The sequence below is a fragment of the Emys orbicularis genome, chromosome 7, assembly GCF_028017835.1.
Source record: "Emys orbicularis isolate rEmyOrb1 chromosome 7, rEmyOrb1.hap1, whole genome shotgun sequence".
Classification (NCBI taxonomy): Eukaryota; Metazoa; Chordata; order Testudines; family Emydidae; genus Emys; species Emys orbicularis.
The window spans coordinates 37,495,456-37,515,863 of NC_088689.1; the positions used below are offsets into that span (position 1 = coordinate 37,495,456).

The 20,408-nt window shown below is 38.6% G+C and overlaps 1 protein-coding gene across 2 annotated transcripts in view; it reads left to right on the forward strand.

The window, feature by feature from the left end:
• The window catches only part of PRKG1 (protein kinase cGMP-dependent 1), a 944,545-nt gene that overhangs the window by 840,350 nt on the left and 83,787 nt on the right, over positions 1 to 20,408 (forward strand). For both annotated transcript variants that reach the window (XM_065407822.1, XM_065407820.1), the window contains exon 9: positions 5,178 to 5,252. In XM_065407822.1, the coding sequence (XP_065263894.1) occupies positions 5,178 to 5,252 (75 nt within the window). The remainder of the gene's footprint in view (positions 1 to 5,177; positions 5,253 to 20,408) is intronic.

A 20,408-nucleotide genomic window follows, 5' to 3' on the forward strand; every position in this document is an offset into this window, starting at 1 on the left:
AAATCGAACTCGGAACTTCGATCCGCAGCCGTCGAACTACCGGGTAAGTGTAGACTAGCCCTGAGTAGAAAGGAGGAGTCCTGGCAAAGACTTGTTGGATGACCCCGTTTTGAGCTAATAGTATTCCCTTTCTTTTGGAATTTTAATAACTCAGCAGCTCAAATATTGGCACTCCCATCACAATCAAATCCATACACACACCTGTGAAAATCAAAGAACAAAATCTCTTAAGAACGAAGTTGAACTTGTAGGCAAAGAGAGCCACTGTTACTGAAATTTTGAGTTATGCACTGTTTTCTTCAAAAAGATGAAGATTGTGACAATGAGAGAACTCTCAAACATATGATATCAAATTTAAGCATAAATCTATTTTCCTTGATTTCCTAACACACTTAGATACGTATCATGACATATTTGTATTTAAGTAGGAGGTGTCTCCTCCACTGGCCATCTTTTTCTTTAGTAGATTCTGCTATAAGGTCATTTGAATTATCTCAATCATTTTTGTTGAAACTTTGATATCATAAGCACATTTATATGTCTCTCCTGTTTCTACTGCTGTGTCCTGGATTGAAAGTTCATATTCAAACACAAATATCATCAGCAGTGGGAGTACAGAATATGTTACCAAAAAAAAAAGAAAACACCATTGTCTGAGAGGAGGGAGAGGGTACAGAAAGCATACTGCCACATTTGTGCCCCTGCTTTGGGAATCAGCAGTTGGTGCTACATATCCTACAAGGGGGTGAGCTAAGGACCTTCCCTTTCTGCCAGCCTGCAGATCTGGCCCCACTTAGTGCTACATTCGCACTTCCCAACTGAGACACAGTGCATTCAGGAGCACGTGATGACGATGCTGTCCCCTCCACAGCAATTTTAGCAATGCAGCAACTGAGCCCAAATGTGCTGCTTTCTGCATGTAAATGCTTAGAGGAATGGGGAGGTGGTGTTGTGTTTTTGTTTTTACAGATTTCTCCTTACCCCAAAGCCCTTGTTTTAACTTGTGATGGGATGGCTGTGAATTTGTGGATTTCAGCAAGGGTGGTTGTATTATTTCTCTATATGATGAGTTGTTTGACTCACAATTGAAGCCTGATGGAAAGTAAAACAGATTTGGTACTATCCTAGCACCACTGATCTTATACAGGCTGTGGTTTAGGATTAAACATTCTTTTGAGGTTTGTTTTATTAATAAGTAATGATATTCCACAAGGCCCTTTCAAGCCCATTCCTCTCACAGCTTTCAGGAAACCTGAGGCTGGGGTGAGATTTGTTCATGGAGACAATTGGCTAGAAGGAGAAGATGGAAAATGCAATAAGTATCCTGGTGCACTGCTGAAATCCTGGGGAAAGTCACAAGCAGTTTGATGCAGTGATGTAAGGTTGGAATGGAAGAAAAAGAGGTTATTCGTATGGACCTTAGGATCCAGCTGTGTCCTAAGCATGCATTGTTTGAATATTAAATAGAATATTAATAATAACAGACTAATTTTTGTAATACTTCTAAATTTTATACTTCTATTACATGCTGTTTCACTGTGGGAACACTTATTCATGAACATTGCAAAAAATAATGTTGATAACTACATTCAAGAATATCTAGGCTATAATTTTAAGCCTCTGGCGGTTGGCAAAATACCAGGGGCATTACAAAATATATGGGGCATTACAAAATACCAGGGACATTACAACAGCACCTCCTTCTTGCTCCTTATTGCTTACATATTTGTAGGTGGTGCAAGCAAACAGTAATATACATAAACTCATCTCTTCTTTCTCCTTGTCATCTTCTTTCATGGATTTGGCCAGTGCTCATAACTCCAAATAAAATATAGTTCGCACTCACAAGACACAGAAGCTAAGCTGTGAAAGGTATTCTTCCAGATACATCAGGCTGACTGGTAGGTTTCACTAGCAGTAATGCTGATGGGTCAGGAGTTGCCTCTGTGTATGCCACAGGGTTAGATTATGGATGAGTTTTGCTCACTGTAGCTTTAGCTTTTTGCCCTTTGACTAACCTTACATCCAAATCTTTATAGAAGTGAATGTACTGTACAAATTGCCCATGAGATCTAGATTTAGAGCCCGAAGGTTTAATAAGATGTTTGTCAATGAACATATTTTGTGTATATATTTTGATTTCACTGTTACCCAGATCAGAGTTTTCAGCCATGCACATGGCCAGGATTCTTTGCCAAAGACAACCCTGGATGTGTCTAAATCATGGTACAAATTTATATATATTTTCGAAACACTACTGATTAATCAGCTCCTTAATCACAAACACATCTTATGGCTAAAATTATAGCCCGACCTTGGCAAAATTCGTAAAAGGACATAATTTTCGTGGAAGCTCAAAGATAGTCTTTCATTTCAGTTTTTAGTTAATGAGTTTTCTATTGCTTTTACTAAGCTGTGTGTAAATGGTGGTGTATGTCATGTAATTTCAAAAATTCTGACGTCAACAAAGTGTCAAAACTAAAGAGTTGTGTTGTGTGTATGTTTGTGTGATATTTCAGTCATAATCATGATTATTATTACATAAAAGGCCATACCTAAAGGAAAGCTGATGGTAATTAGCACTACATACGCACGTATAAATAGCCCTCATTATTATGACCTTTTTGCCTAACATTTTATAGAAATTATGAGCAAAATATGGCCAAAATCACTTTATATTGGACTTTTTTGGTAGGTTTTCAAAATACTAGATCTGCAAAGAGCAAACTCTAGTCAGTTATTTCCTTTTATTGATTAGCATGAAAGAATATCCTCTTCCTAGCATGTTGCACTAAGGAGCATATCTCACTGTGTATTGTTATTTAAGATTATATAATATGTGATTCAGCAAAGTAATTAAGCATAGCATGTGCTTAAATCCAAACCTATTCAGCAAACCACTTTCTTAAGTTCCCATTAACATCCAAAGGAACATAGGCACATGCTGAAAGTTAAGCATGTGTTTTAAATGCTTTGCTGAATCAGGACTATAGTTTCTGGTGGCCAGATTTACAGAGGTATTTGTAATGATACAGGTAGGTGCCTAGTGGAATTTACAAAAACCTAACTCTCACTGACTTCAACCTACATTTAACCTGCTTAGGCACTTTTGTAAATCCTACTAGGTGCCTATCTGAATCTTTAGACCCCTAAATAAATCTGCACCTCAGTTCTTATTTTAGAATTCATAATCACCTCAGCTCCTACTATGCACTTTTTAGCAAGTGTATCATGATATCCAGTTTTAAGGTGGAATAACTACAACAATTTCATTTGTGGAGCCATCACCCTAAAACACAGAACAATCTTGATTAGTCAAAAATTCGGACATGCATCAATTAATCATTTAAAAATAATTCTACGTGTTTTCTAATTTTTCAAATGTATTTTTTCTGTTAATAAATTGTAGGCATACTAAGGAAAAGGATCAAAGGGGTAGCCGTGTTAGTCTGGATCTGTAAAAGCAGCAAAGAGTCCTGTGGCACCTTATAGACTAACAGACGTATAGGAGCATGAGCTTTCGTGGGTGAATACCCACTTCTTCGAATGCATGTAGTGGAAATTTCCAGGGGCAGGTATAAATATGCAAGCAAGAGTGAGTAAGGGTAGAGATAACGAAGTTAGTTCAATCAGGAAGGATGAGGCCCTCTTCTAGCAGTTGAGGTGTGAACTCCAAGGGAGGAGAAACTGCTTTTGTAGTTGGCTAGCCATTCACAGTCTTTGTTTAATCCTGAGCTAATGGTGTCAAATTTGCAGATGAACTGAAGCTCAGCAGTTTCTCTTTGAAGTCTGGGACAGGAGTGATGCAAGTGTGTAATAAGGAAGAATACTATTTAGTTTCTCATGTTGAGTGTCATCAGTTATACTTATCACATAGGTGTATTATATTTAATATATTCTGCATGTTGGTCTCTGAAATCCATCCAATACAACTCAAGAAAAGATACAGCAGTGATGGTCCTTAATTTTTGTTATTAGTTAGTAAAGAGTTCAAGGTGAAATTTACCAGTTCCATTTATTTGAGCCACTATCAATATGAAATCTCACAATACGAATAGATGTTTCTGGCCCCTTTCTGAAACATATCAGTGCCCTCTCTGTTTCTCTTGAAACAGAGAATAAAATGGTATAGGTGTGCTGAAGCCACTCAGAATATTTACAGAAGACAGCAGAACTCAAACTATCAGACACTTTGATAAATCTGTCTTGTCTTATCATGTATAGGTGTTTATATCTCATCCATCACCACAGAATCTGAGAGAGAAATCCTGGCCCCACTAAAGTAAATGGAAAATTTTTCATTGACTTCAGTGGAGCCAGGATTTCACCCTGAGTGTTTTGTAAAGCGACCTTAACCAAAATAGGTATATTTTTCCTCCCTACTTCCCTAAGGCAATTGGGACTATTGTGGGTATGAGGGGGAGATTCTTTTATTCTCTCTTTCTTATCCTTCTCTTAGGGTGACCAGATGTCTCGATTTTATAGGGACAATCCCAATATTTGGGGCTTTTTTTTATATGGGCTCCTATTACCCCCCCATCCCCTGTCCCGATTTTTCACATTTGCTATCTGGTCACCCTACCTTCTCTTCTGTCTGTCCTTTCATTCCTGTCTTCTCTTTTTCCTCTTCTTCCACCACCTTCATTCTTCATTGCTGTTTTACTGGCAATTGTGAGAAAGATAAGACAAAGAAATGAGTCTTCTACTTCACTTAGAAGGCTGTGAAATTTGGTCATTCAAAGCCTTGGAACGGTTGCTGAGAAAGCCATGCTCTCTGCCATTCTGGGATTCACCATCAAGGGTGACAGTTTCATTCTTCCTGCTGTTGAGGCCTGTCCCTGCACCATTGCAGTCAGTGGGAGTTTTGCCACTGAGTTCAATTTGATCAGTCCCTAAAATAGCTTGAGGAATAAGATTGGGCCTCACTTTTAATTTATGTATGTGTTATTATTTCTTCTTAAACATTTATGAAAGTGTTTTGAAAATGAAATGTGAGGTGAGAATATTAGTTTTCTACACCTTTCTCTTTGTGTCCTTTCCCAGCTTCTGTTGATCATATCTGTCCTTCTTGATAGATCAAGGTCAAGATGACATGCTGTTGAATAAACATGTTTTTGTTGTTTTAATTCCATATTAGAAAAGTCATATATCTTAGAAATGTCACTTTATTCTTACAGCTCTTTCAAACATTTGATTGGAGGTCTGGATGATGTTTCCAATAAGGCCTATGAAGATGCAGAAGCAAAAGCAAAGTAAGTGACAACTAATGATTTTTGGCTTTAACCAATTAATCTCAATGTATTGCCTGTACCCCGTGTTTTTAATTGAAATCAAATCAAGAAATTTTTTAAAACATACACTTTTTATCACATAATACTATAACATAGGAAGTGAAATGTCTGATAGGAAATAAAAGAAATATAGTATAATGCTTTGTTAATCTAAAGAGTTTAATTTTAAAAGTAGTTGGCAAATAGTTGTCATGACATATTTTAAGGTAGGATGGATATAATGTATGTAAATTCTAAACTGATAAAAAAAACTCAAGATAACAAAGATATTACTGCAATAGAAATTTTTGATATATTTTGGGCTATTTTCAAACAGTCCTGAGTTTTTCAAACCTTAGGAAATAAAATATGTTCTGTAAAAGAAGGTTGAAGAGGAGAAAGTAGAGTAGCTTTTGAATGATACAGTTACTTTGCTATGGAATAATATTTCAATCCAAAACACTGGCTTAAAGTATTCCTTCTAGAAGTTAAGACTAGTGTTTAATCACTTTAAAATGTTTTAAATAATAAAGGTGCTAACAAACAGAAACAAGAGCTGCAACAATTCCCACTTGGTCAACATCTTGTGCTTAATAGACAGACTTCTATATGTTTAGATTCGAGGGATGGAATCCGTGAAGGGACTTAGGTGTTGCAATGCTGAGCACCTTGGGTGCCTAGAAAATTCACAGGAACAGGTCTGATTCACAAAGCCTAGTGAGGCTCTCCCTAATGGGGAGAGAAAGGCACCTTTGAATGTGATCCACAAAAGCCAGGTGGCTAGGTGGCTCCCTACCTACACTAGCCAATGGAAGATGACAATGTGCTAAAGAGTGGCCCTTTCTCGGAGATAGGCTTCTAAGTCCAGGCTACAGTAAGGCACCTAGCTCTGCTACAGACCCATGAACAGGAACCTCTTTCCTGACTTAGGTGCCTACATAGTTTCTTGCAAGAATAATTTAGGTGTCAGCATAGAGGAGGAGGCGGTGGTTGTGTCCAACTTTATAACTTTTGGCCCAGTGGTTAGAACATTCACCTGGGATGTGTGATACCCACATGCAATTCCCCCCTTCCTGGCAGAGGGGGAGAAAAGATTTGAACAGGGAAGTCCAACCTCTCAGGAGAATGCTTTGACTACTGAACTATGGGATGTTCTGATCTGGGGCTCCCTCAGTCTCTCCTGTTGAAACACTCTGGTTAAATCAATAAAGAGTGATTGGGGAGATAGAGTGGGAATGACTCTGTAGTCCAGTTGTTAGGACACCCACCAAGTTTCACACATCCCAGGTGAGCACTCTAACCACTAGTCTAAAGGTTATAAGGTGGGTGGCAGCACCACCATCACCTCCTACTCCTTTTCTGGACAGCCTTTGAATAGGGCCCAATCCAGTTGGTGTCCCCAAAGGGTGCTAACCAGCAGGGCCGCCCAGAGGATTCAGGGTGCCTGGGCCAAAGCAATTTCGGGGGCCCCTTCCATAAAAAAAAGTTGCAATACTATAGAATACTATATTCTCGTGGGGGCCTGGGACAAATTGCTCCACTTGCCCCCCACCCTCCTCTGGGCGGCCCTGCTAACCAGATTCAGCCCCTGGAGCAAGTTAGGTGAATAAACAACTGTCTTCCCTGGTTCATGAATCATTCTGGGGCTTAGCAGGAGATAGGTGTCCAGATGCCTAGAATTAGGCAGCAATGCGTATGCCCAGAGGAAAAACCTTAGGCACCAAATGAGTTTAGGCATCTACAGGGCTCAGCAGGAGTTGTGTGGCTTACAGTAGGGGACTTAGGAACCTAATTAGCTTTTTGGATTTCACCCTAAACCTTTAGCTGGTAAGCCTGGAATATCCTTCTTAATACTTCAGAATAAATGAATAAAATCAAGATTTGCTCAGATAAAGGTTAATATTGACTTCAAACACAAATGGCTCTAAGTCAAGAATAATTTAAAGAGAAACTGAAGCTATTGTATAAAAATCTGATGTTTTCTCTTTTGCAGATCTCTTTACCACTACCACATTAAGGAAGGGAAATGATTAGATATTAGGCTTCTTCTCAGAATCAAACAGTTGAAAAGTGTGACTATCGTAGCCTTTCAGTTCTGTTGGCCTAAATTAAAGGTTACTGCTAAAATATACATAGTGGTTTCACATTAGTCTTTGGGGGCTTAAGGGAGTCTGTATGAAGAGAATGTATGGTTTTATTGTAGAGAGAAATGGAAAGAAACTAAATATTATTAGTTTTAGAAGAATTTAAACTCAAAATTCTTCTATCATATAAGAAATCTGTGTCCCATTTTCAGTGTCTTGCATTAATTTTGGTAATGCTGGAGTGTACCAATAGAATAAAGAGACATTTTCTGTTTATCACTCCGAACACCTTTTTTAACCTATTGCACCTCTCTAGCAAGTTACTTTTCTCCTCATTGTGCAGAATTATGGCCCCTTAACAAAATATATAGGACTTCATCTGGATTCCTTAAATAAATAAAACTCTCATTGCTTTCAATGGGAATCTGGGGTACAGAAGAAATGCTGAATCAGACTTGAAGTGATGATTTTGCAGCAGATAACTAGGCAGACCTCCTAATTTTATTTTAATGGTCAGTTGCAGCTTATACAAAGACCAATTGTATGAAGTTACATGTAGTCCAGTAAACTAACCACAGGCAACTAAACATTGCTTTGGAGAGAGAGAGAGTTACAAATATGCCATGTCAGTACTACTATTTAGATTTCCAGGGGGATAATGTGGAGAGAAAACTTGGTAGTAGGAGTGGGGATTTGCGGAGTAATATAACTCCATTATTGCATACACAGCCTTTGTAAGACCTTCACTTTCTAATTCATTAGCAGCTAGTATAAGCTGAAAAAAGGTAATGCACTCTCTTCATCATTTCAGAGAAAATCCTCTCAGGTTTATGTCATTTTAAGCCATGTTTTTGATATGCAGTATGTGCTCCTCAGCTACCGAGGTGAGGTAGGTGGGTGGGTGTGGTCTAAAATCTAAACAGATTCAATTACATCAATATGCACATCAACATAAATATCATGCAAGAAAGTATTTTCAATGTCCATTGACCTTATTGTCACTTGGCTTATTTAGCCCTAATCCTAGTAAAACTCCCATTGACTTTAGTAGATATTTTGCTTGAGAAAGCACTGCAGAATTGGACCTCTTGTGGAGCAACCCATTTTTTTAGAAGCTAGAATGTCTGTAGATAGCTTTAAATTCGGCTATACTTCTATCTTGCGCTTTTCCTTGTTTATTTTTTAGTGTCCAATATTTCACACAATGAGAAAGGTGAGGCAGAAGATTCCTAATGTTAGAGAGACCTTAATTAGGTGGACAGTTTCACAGTAAGAAGAGCGGACAAGCTGTTATGGCACCTTCTAGGTCCTTACCTGCAGCTTTACAAGTCAGGGGTTAGCCCTTGCATACAATCCCAAAGTGCCAGAGTCAGCAATCATGCCATTGCCCCCCACATAGTGACATTTTGACTTTAAAAAAGCAGAAGTCATCAGTGCTGTCTACCTTTACAAAGATTATAAAGGAAATGTTCTTTCAAAAGATATGGCCTTTATTAGTTAAATACCACATTTGGATTTCCTTGACTGCTTGAAAGCAATTGCCTGGAAAAGGTATGAATAGAACAGTAGAAATGACTGAAAAGCTATGAGTAAAAGAAGAAATTTTGGAACCTGCTTCGTCACTCAACAGTTGTTATATCTATGTCTGACAAGAAAAAATTCATCTTGGAGAAAATCTACTTGGCAGAAACTTTAACCTGGATTAATTTTCAAACAGCTCTTAATTAACTTCAGCTAATTGCCCTTCAAGGGTTTATCTTTTCAAAATTTAAGATTGTGAAGTGAAAGAACTTGGCATAGAAAGCATGAGACACAATTGTGCTTTAGCAAAGTGCTGTGCTTTGCAATAACTGAAAATTGCATAATAGTATTTTGTCACTTAGTAGTAGCAAGCATCATATTTTCCACTGTTTATGGTATATCATAAACAGTTCTTTGAATGAATAAGGTTTACTACATAACCTTACATCAGGTCTATCAAAGATGGTTCACTAAAAAGATCAGAAATTCAGCAATCATCATTGTAAACTATAAATAGTAAGGACCTCATTCTAATAGGTGTTGACCACCCTCAACTTCAATTCAACTGAACATCATATCATATTGATGTCTGCCATTATTTGCTATAAAATTATGATGGGTTTTAGCAGCTCAAAAAGCCAACAGTTTTTAATATTTTTAACCACAGTGTTTTTTTATTTCAATGCATACTGTGCCTCATGTAACTAACACATATTTATTAAGCCAAGAGGAATAGAAAATGTGAAAACTATAAATATTGTTTCTGATGTGTTAGAGATAGGCTGGTAACACAGTAACACATTTTATTTACCATAAGCACACTCCAACCCTCAAGCCCTCTGAGTGTCTCCTTGGAGTGTCCAGCCCCTGGTCCACTGGACACTCACAGTATTCAGATTCACTACTTCCAAAGAAACAGTACAGTTTACCAGTTCTACTTCCGATCACTGTTCCACTTAACACACAGCACTTAGATATCTTTATAGTGAATTAATGTATAAAGTTTCATAATTTTATTTAGCAAAGTATGGAGATTCAAGTAATGAAAGTATTGGGAACAAATGATTACATAGAAAACAAAATTATAACACACATTCTAGAGCCTAGACTTAATTACCTAGGTACTCTCATGTCTTGTAGAGTTTGGCTCATCCAAAATCTTTTCAGCACTTTTTAACCAGACTTGGCTGTGATCCTCCTTTCATGAGACAAGTATGCTGTCAGCTTGCTTCCCTGGTGAAGGATCCAGAGTGTTCATTTGCCTTCCAAGATATACAAGTTCTATTCTTTGTTTTCATTTATAAACAGGATACCCCCCTCCTGTTTTTGTTTCTTCCTGAAATTTTTCTCTTTCTTATAGATTTCACAATTTGTTGACTGGCACCTGGCTTGGTATACAAATAGGTCTTCATGGTGTGGCAGACAACACACATATGATGAAACAGGGAGGTGGGTGTCTGTTACCTCCTGCCTGAAAGGAACATGTCCAAGAGACATCACCTCCTGGTGACCTTTCTTGACTCCAAGACCTTAAGAACCTAATTTTCAGTGAAGGCAAATAACTTATTAAATATTATCCATCCTTACATTTAGGAATGATTCTGATGACCAGTGCGCTACTGGCTCTCAGTGGAGATCTCACACGTCACCCTTTGGTGAACTATTACGTATATATCTGATTCCTGTAAAATTCTATGAACCTTCTGTGAGCTCTGCCAGTTGGCACAAAGAGGTCCCTGGGTCACAAAGGGAAGCATATATTTAACATGATTCATGTTCCCAAGAATAACAGTAATCGCAGAAGAACCACAGTGCATACCAGTGGCAGGATCCGGTTCAGCAAATGTTACATAATAAGCTGAATTATTATTCATTGTATATAGAGAAAATTCCTAAAAAGAGAGCACCTGTTTGCCTAAATTAATTCCAGGTAGAGCCACTGATGAAGCTCTAACAAATCCAATAGGAAACAGGTGGCTTCTAATGCAGTTATTGAAATCACATGGGGTGACAGAGTTCTTAGAACTCTATGAATTTTACATACTCTTACATTCTCCCCATCACTTCTACTGGGTTTTTTCCATGTTCCATAGATTCCTGAGGTTCTTCACATTCGACACCACTTTAACCACTATCAGGGCCAGATTAAGGCAATCTGGGTCCCTAAGCACACCACAATATGAGTCCCTCTGCAATTTGGCCTTGTCCCTCCCTTGGGTGGCAATGGCAAGGGGTGACACATTTCAGGCTAGAAAGATGGGTCAGCAGCAAGGGGTCACCCAGAAGCAGCAACAGGAGCAGTCCCCTCTCCCCATACATAGGCAGGCTGGCAGAAGTGTATGCCACCCGTATTTTCCCCAGCAACCAGGGCATACATGCTTAGTGAGCCAAGTCCCCTGCATGCTTCTCCTCCTGCCACACAGAATCCTCTGCTGGGGTGGTATTGATGGGGGCCCCCAGGCAGTGTGTCATGAAATTAACACCCCGTTGAGATACATGCAGCAGTTCACTTGTCTCTCAGAGCTATTGTTCCAGACCGTCTAGAATCAGGCAGATGTTGTTTTGGCTATGCTCAGATTCCTTTTTAAAGTTTTTGGTTTTTACAACCCTGGGGGTTTACTTTTTTTAAATTAAAACTGAGATTCTGCCCTCATTACCTGATACTAGGAGCTGTGGCCCAAGGCAGGGAGGCCTGTGTCTTAATCCAGCCCTGACTAATAGCTCTCCTCATCTTTATATTAGCTGTGCTTTAAGATCTTTAGTTATAGTCACTGTCCTTTTTTCTAGGGGGGCTTAAATGAGCTGCATCCAAACCTATCAATGTTTTTCTTTAACTGGCCAAAGGAGTAACTGTCATTTCACCACGTCTCTTTCATCACTCCTAGCAAAATCTCATTTTTCATCCAGCTTATAGACTTATGTTTCAGTGAGATTTTTTTATTATTATTTTTGCTGATATAGTTACATTTTACTAGTCAGAATTAAATTATCTCCTTGGTGTTATATATTTTCTCTTTTCCTTAGGCTTTAATAATAATATTTATACTGGCATTGCTATTTAAAATATAGTTATATGACTTGAGCAAACAAGATTTTACTATGCCTGTCCTGCACTCTTTTCATTGGCTGCCTATAGAGTAGCTGGTTGTCATTAATTTTGCACCACGGGTTTTTAAAGCCCTACTTCAGCAAAGCATGTAATTACTTAATCCATTAATATGCTTAAAGTTAAGAGTGTGCTTAGCTGAATTGAAACTTATTCCAAGTACTGAGAGGTATCTTGTCTTTGGATGCCATCTGCTTTTTAAGGATTCCCCCCCCCCCCCCCCACACACACACACACACTGTCTGAAGTCACTCTTGTTGTGTGAGTTTTCTAATATGGAACTCCCTGGCTCCTGAAATCCATCTAATTTTTCTTGTTTTAAAAAGATAGAAGTGTTGCTTTTTTTCTTCAGTGTTGCTTTTAGAATCACTGCTGTTTTTAATTATTTATTTATTATCTATATTTATTACCTTCCTTTGCAATCTTTTCTTTCCTTTTGTTTTTTATTAGACCTTCCTCATTTGTTTTTGTGTGTTTGAAAGATTAAAAAAAGGTATTTTATGAGGTTTTCATTATAGTGCCTTGCTGGAGTCACGGGGGAAGGGAGAGCAATGGCTGCATTAAGTGAAACACATAACTAAAAAAGGCAATTACTATTAACTAAACCTAAATAATGACAAGCTATTAACAAAAAATAATAGTTGTATTTCAAGGTTAAGGCTCACAGTCTGGTTTTCACTCATGAATCCTCAGGAAACTTAAAATTTGGAACTGTTTTTGAAAATTTAGGCTTTGATGCATTGTACTTGGGGACATTTAGGGACATATGATCAAAGGACCCTCATAAATGATCTGGTGTATCTGTTTGTGTACACAAATGAATTTGTGAATTCAAAGGTGCACATTCTGGTCACTCACTATACACATGGGTAAAGGTTGGAATCTGCCTCCACCTTCTTGCTCAGATGAAGGTACTGGCCTGCCAGAGTGAGCGACTGGTAGCCCCTAGGAATAATTCCAGTTACGTCAGCCAGGATTCTATCTGGGGACTCCAGCTGCTGTGTGGCCCATCAGCTCACCACCAATTCATATGAGGTCATGTAAGGCAAAATCTAGCCCCAAATGGGCAATTGTCTGTTCAAGTGCCTCATTTGTTTGTGCAAATGGGAAGGGTCTGCATATGCAAACTGTATTTCCAAGTGCATATTTGCAAACCATATGAAAATATGGCCCTTTAATATAAAGTGATAGCAGTCCACGGATTTTGTAGTGACTATTAGCAGAATGTTATCAACTACAGTATGTTAACAGAACATTATCAATGTTATCCATATGTAAACGTATTAGAAAGGGCTTTGTTTTTATGTGTTTCTTAGAAACATAAGCCTGGGAACATTTTTAGCCATGGCTGAAAATCAACTTTTTAGAATCAAGTTCAAAAATAGAAACTATGCGCCAATTAAAGAGAATAATTTAATTAGGACCTTATGTTTTTGCTAAGCCTCAAATGTTTTCTGAAATAATAGACTTACTCATGGGATCAGGGGTTTCTCTATTATAAAAATTATTTTCTGGCTCATGGCAGTGCAAATATTTAGACAGTTTGAGCATGTGGAAACCATTTTTTCAACTTGGCTGAAGGCAGTGCCAGGATGTACACACACACACACACACACACACACACACACACACACACACACACACACAAGTGTAGCCTACAAGTACAAAAAGAGTGTTAATGCTATCAAAGCAGGATTTTCAGTTTCCTCTTTCAGGTCATGCAAATAATGAAAGTGACTCTCCTAATCAGTTAGTGTAGTGGAGAAGAAATCTTGTTTGGCCACAGAAGTTTAAAAAAAGTGTACTACAGACATTTTATTAACTAAAATTGTGTGACAGTTTTAAATATATTAACACTCTGAAATGCATATTGAATACAGTGTTGTAAATTATAGATTTTAAAGTATTTGGCAAACTGAGGGATTTTTTCTTTTCATTAGAGAGCTTAGAGTGTAACAGGATCATCTGGACCTCAATTATTTGTGGCTTTTATGTTGCAGCCCACTGTTAACTGTAGTTTTTATCCTAGTATATCAGTAGGATTTCTTGTTAAAATTGATGTAATCAATAGGCATATATGTGGAGACAGAGAAAAAAGGAATGGAATTGTCAAATTATTTTAAAAGATAAGACCACATCACAATGTATTGCATTCTTGACTGTATGTGGCGAAGGTTGCAAAATAAAGTGTTTCCTTTTTAAATTGGAAGACATTGCATATTTTAAGGCTGTTAAGTCTTACACCATTTATATTGTGTTTGAAATTCTCATGTGTCATATAAGGGCGCAACAGCAAACTATTCCGATGCAAAGAAAAGTTAGGAAGAATAGTAAGAAGCCAGTATGGCTCCATCAGGAGCTCTTTAATGACCTGAAAATCAAAAGGACCCTAACAAAAAGTGGAAATATGGAAAACTTGTGAAGAATGAGTACAAAAGAATAGCATAAGCACGTAGGGACAAAATCAGGGAGGCTAAAGCACAAAATGAATTACACCTTGCAAGGGATATAAAAAGTGATAAGATAAGTTCTATAAATACATTAGGAGAAAGACAAAGATGAAGGTAAGTGTAGGCCCTCTATTAATGGAGAAGGAGAGCTAATAACAGATGATATCAAGAAGGCTGAGGTATTTTAATGTCGATTTTGCTTCAGTCTTCATTAAAAAGGTAATTTGTGACCACATACTTAAGGCAATTAATGTTAACAACAAAGGAGAAGGAATGCAAACCAAAATAGGGAAAGAACAGGTTAAAGATAGGTTAGATGTATTCAAGTCGGCAGGTCCTAATGAAATTCATCCTAGGGTATTTAAAGAACTAGCAGAAGGAATCTTTGAACCGTTAGCGATTATTTTTCAGAACTCATGGAGAACAGGTGAGGTCCCAGAGGATTGGAGGAAAAGCAAACATAGTACCTTTAAAATGGGGAACAAAGCAGACCTGGGAAATTGTAGACCAGTTGTTGTACCTTATATACCAAGAAAGATACTGGAACAAATTATTAAGTGATAATAGGCTAATAAGTAATAGCCAACATGGATTTGTCAAGAAGAAATGACAAACCAACCTCATTTCTTCTTTGATGGAGCTACTGACATAATGACCGCCCTGCACCTTTAAACGCAGGAGAAGGGGAGCTTGGCTGACTGGCCGAATGAAGGCAACAGTGCTTTATGGCTGGGGGTGGCAGGGAGATGAAAACTGTTGCAAAAGGGGACAGCATGGTTGCTGACTCATCCCCTAGGAATGCAGGGTTTAAAAGGGGCAGCCCTGCGCCTGAAGCTCCCTTTTACATGGAGCAGTCTGAAGCAGGACCCACCCTGCCTCCTCTTTATGTGGTAAAATACCAGGTTTGGTCAAGACCTGCTGTGAGCATTATGCTAGCCACCCTTTTTTAGGGGGGGCTGGGAAGGAATTTTTCCCTTACTACCATATTGGCTTGGGTTCAGTTGGGGTTTCTTGCCTTCCCCACAGCAGCTTCAGGAAGAGCTCTGTTCATGCATGGCATGAAAGGCGGTAGGCTATATGTCGCAACTCATTATTTAAGTGTAGGGCAGATATCCAGTGCAGGTACTCCATAGGAAAGGTATACAATGACTGGATAAATGGCTTGGAAAAGGACTTCAAAAGAGGTGTTCATGAAAGGAATGAACAGGGGGCGGTTGGGGACTCCTATGATTGGTACGGCAGGGAGCCAACCCCTCATTTTTACAGCCTACCTTAACCCTCCTACGACGGGGGGGTGGATGGTGATGTCCTGGCAATGGATTTTCTGGAGGGACCTGGATGGAAAAAGAGGGGGAGCTGGTGGGAGCCCCTCCCCCCCCCCCGGGTATGGTAAGGTCCCAGCAATACATTTGCTGAAGGGACTTGGATGGAAAAAGAGGGGGAGCTTGTAAAAGCCCCCCTTCCCCCCGGGTAATTACAGAATAAACATGGGGTTACCTGCACTGTACACTTTTATCTGCCGGGTAGTCCCAGAAATCTAATAATAAAGTTGCAGCCTAATTAAACCCATGTCAAATTTCTACTGCCCTTCTTTTGGTATAGCCAGACAATGGATAGGAGAGAAGAAGACATAATATATCTTGTGGTGGGAGATTCTCAGATAAATTTTTAAAATTAAAGTTTTAACTCTTTTATTCAGTCAATTTTCTGACACATTTCTTCAGTTTCATTAGTGTTTAACAGGTATTGAAATTGTTTTTAACAAGTCCAAACACTCCTGTTCTTTATATAAAGGGTTTTAATTCACCAATGCTCATTTAAAATTAAATATTTCTTTGAGTCTTTAGTTTAAACTGTTAGTAAAGAAGTTGTTCATTCGCTATAACAACTTTTGGAGAGATGATAATTTTTGTTTTCCTGAGCTGGGTGAGGTAGTTACTTGAACACTGCCAGTGATGATTTAATTCTGTATTAGTATACAAGTTCTACACTTACACAGCTTCTTGTATTATTAATCAGATTAGCAAGGTCATTAGATTCCAGGTGAATACATAAAGCATTTTATCATTTACATAGCAATGTTGTTAGGAAATTATATTAGGAACTAATATATTTGCAAGTACGCATTTCACAAAGGTATTTGCCATTTCAACATTTAAGAAATAAACAAAAGTTTAAAAATATTTCCAGCTACACATATATTTCCTAAAGTTTTAAGGACACAATCGGAGCTTTTGCTTGCAAAGTGAGGTTGGTAGAGGCCCACTTTACCCCGAGGTTTCATTGCTCTGATAATACATCTCTATACTCCTTTTGCAATTTAATGCATAAAGAAAATCTTCACATTCTTTTACAGGATGTGACCAGGTTGTCTTTGCTACGACCCCTTGTGGCTCATCAGGGTATAACTCACTCTGTCGGTAGGACAGTGTCTCTGTGAGGTCCAAGATAGCACTGCTTTAGTCCTCCAGCCAAGGTACATTTCACTCCTGCCCCTTCAGGGATGTTAAGGTCCAAAGGAAATCTGGAACATAAAATAAGCACAACTCAAAACAGGGTCATCTGACAAACCTTTAGTGGGAACCCCCCTTCTATTCCAGGCTTGCTTCTAAACAGTCCATGCTTCCACCTATCCCACAGGGTCTGATTGTCCCTTCTACCTGAGGCTCATTCATCCAGCAGTCTAACCTAATCTCTGGGCAGCAATTAGGCTTCTCTCCATTCAAGAGAAGCAGAACTCTGCTCTCCTTCCTGGTCAGCCCTGCACTAGTCTAGGTGTCCTCCTTTTAACTCCCCTCTCCATGTCTGACATTTGTTGCAGGTGTAGTGGGACAGAGCCAGTTGGATCCAGCGGCTCTTATTAACCTCCTCGTTGCCAGTATGGAGCCTATCTGCCCTATCATGCAGGACCAGGTCTTTCCTAAAACATTTTCCTTTACAAAGTTTGTTTTCTTGAGATGAAGGATTATAGCTATACCAGACTGATATCTTGTTCAAGAGGGAGGTGTCCTGATCTAGATGACAATCTCTTTGTTTATCTCTTTACCCAAGCTCTTTAGAGTTACAGTTTGTTTGTTATAGCAATTAAACTTCTATTAAATATTTTGTGCAAAGTAAAAATTTGAATAACCGATACATCTTTTAAACATAGCACAAAATAAAATAGTATAGAAGTTGAAGCAAAGTAAAGTTAGAAAAGCTGCCTTTTAAAGTTTGTATAAACACACTCTATTGGCCATAAACAGTATTACAACCATGGAGGTGTTGTCTTCCTGACGTTTGCTTGCCTTTGGGGTGCCAGAAAGCAGAAGCCTTTTGTGATTTCTTCTGAATATTTTATAGCATAACTAACTAAAATGTATGGAGGTATTTTTCTTGCCATGCATACTTGTAGCTCATATTCAGTAAAGCCCCAGATAAGTTTTTGTAAAATATCATTTTTTGCATTAATATTGATGCATCACAAGCCCCATACTAGTTTAGAGATGAAGAAATGAATCTTCAGCACAAGGGTTTGTGAAGGCCATCAATAGCATTCTGGAGAAAATATTGCTATAAAATTGAGACTTGAAGAGTGCCACTGATGGATATGTATCCCACAACAGGTCTACTGTTATGTATATTTGTTTATATAAAGTAATCAGAAACATATGACCATTACTTTGAACATTTGTCTAAATTACTTTATTTTTTTCTGGAACAATTTCCCGTGGGTTAATGCCAAGAATATTGTACTGATCCAGTTAAGGTCCTTACAGTTTTGCATAACAATCTTGGAAGGAAATAGTAGCTGAAAGCAGGGGACCTTCAGCACAGATCTCTTCTGTACCAGAACTCAGCTCAGCACTTCTGAGGAAGGCTTTAAGCCACCTTTTCATTCACCCAAACTCTGGGGCTGTATATTTGTCCCCCAGAACAATTTAGAGCAGTCTCAATGCTCTTCTGAATTGCACCAGTTTGTAATCAACCCTACGGTGGTCTTACACTATCAGGGATCACCGGGGTGCTGGGTACTCTAACTTTATTTCCTCTCATTACTAGGACTTAATTTGGAGTACAGGGGACATAAAGCAGCCTCTCTAGAGGCCAGAATATGGCCTGTTCCACTTATTTTCTCTATAAAATGCCCTGCACACCTAAGGTTGCCAATTTTGGTTGGACATTTTCCTCAAGGTTTTATCACATGACATAATTTTTAATTAAAGATTAATCTTTAATTCCTGGAGACTCCAGGACAATCCTGGACGGTTGGCAACCCTATGCACACCTATAATGCTGCAAATGTCAAATACTAATAACTGTCAATACATTATCATTAAAACTCTTCACTGATGCTTCCAAGTTACATTTTAGGAGTTGCTGATTTCAGATATGCTATGGTGCTAGAAATATCCCCAGGATCATTTGCCATTTCCCTTATAAAGAATCTAGCTGTTATTGAAACCAATGGGAGATAGATCAGGCCCCAAATTTGCAACCAAAAACTGCGTAAGGGGACATTAAAGAGAATGCTGAGAGAGGAGAGAAAGAAATCTATAGTTGGGGCTACTTGTCAGTCTTTCTATGTTAATAGTCTGAAATCAGAATAGTCAGCCAAAGAAATGGAGCTCTCAGCTGGGGAGAATTAGTGAGCAGGGCCAGGAAGCCAAAATTCAGATAGGCACAGAACAGGACTCCTTGTTGCCCCGGCATCCTCCATTCAGGGTTGCTGGGGCTGTATGTGAGGAGCAGAGCTGGAAAGGCAGATTGGGCAGCATCAAAGGGGGAAGTACATGGCAGATATTGACACATCCATTAGCTTTTCCAAATACATATGAAAAAGGTTAGAGCACATAAAGAAATAACTTTGTTTAACTGGAAAATGTTCAGAAAGATCTGTGTCTCTGGTGTGATGGTTATATCTGTGTGTGTGTTGTTTCTGTGATGTCTGTGGCTGTTTAGCTGGAGGAAAAGGGGAAAGAAGTGAGTGTGTTAGGACCAAATTTCAAAGGTGAATGAATATTAATTGTTTTCTCTGGAAAAGTTTGTTAGTGTGTTATCCAAACAGTGCATAGCAAATTCAATTGACCCCTCAACGGTAATTGCATTGAATTTGGAGACTAACATCAGTCACCGAAGTGTGAAATAGAAGGATTTTAATCCTGCTGTAAGTGAAAAGCTCAACACAACCGTAACTACAGAGTCCTGCTGACACCTCCATTATACTAACAGCCAGGCACCAAGTCAAATTAGTTTATCCTTTCCTTTCTTTCTACATATTTCCCCCTGAAAGTTCAAATATACTTTCTATGTATTGTATTAAAGTTTTTTTCTGTAGTTCTAATTTCAGTCTACTTAAAACATTAAAAAGCAAGCTGACATCAGCATTCAACTCAATATAGGTGGGCTGGTAATTCTGCCTATTAAGTTTTCCAGACATCTTACATTATAACAGCCTTATAAGCCTTTCGGTTGCTTATAACTCTGCCATTTGATCATTTGGACTGAATTTTCCATGCCACGTGTCTCTGCTGCAGGTTGATAGTTAATTATTTTTGAAAATTTCAGCCAAAATGGTTCAGCCACATCGAAGGTGAGGATAAGGAAAGTATGTTGTTTTGCCCATGTTAAAAATTTCTTGCAACCATTTCTTTGAAAAGCACTAGCACCCTATGCTTTGGACTTGAAATTTGGCAGGGAGATGGTCTTTGTGTCAAGGATGTGACTTTTGCCACTTCTGTGAAATTTTATCCTTTGCACATAGGAAGTAGAGCTTCTTAGATTTTAGCAAATTCCTTGAATATTCCTTCTGAATTGCGCATGTTTCAGCCAAGGGCTGAGCAGGCCTTCCCTGCTGCTGCGAGCCATGATGGGTCCAGGCATCTGACCTGATTGCAGGAAGCCTGTTTCTCCTGTGCTTTCAATAACCCCCTACTGGGCCCAGGGAGCAAAGCTGCTTGATTTGAATGCAGAATGAGGGTGTATGGGGAAGTAGACT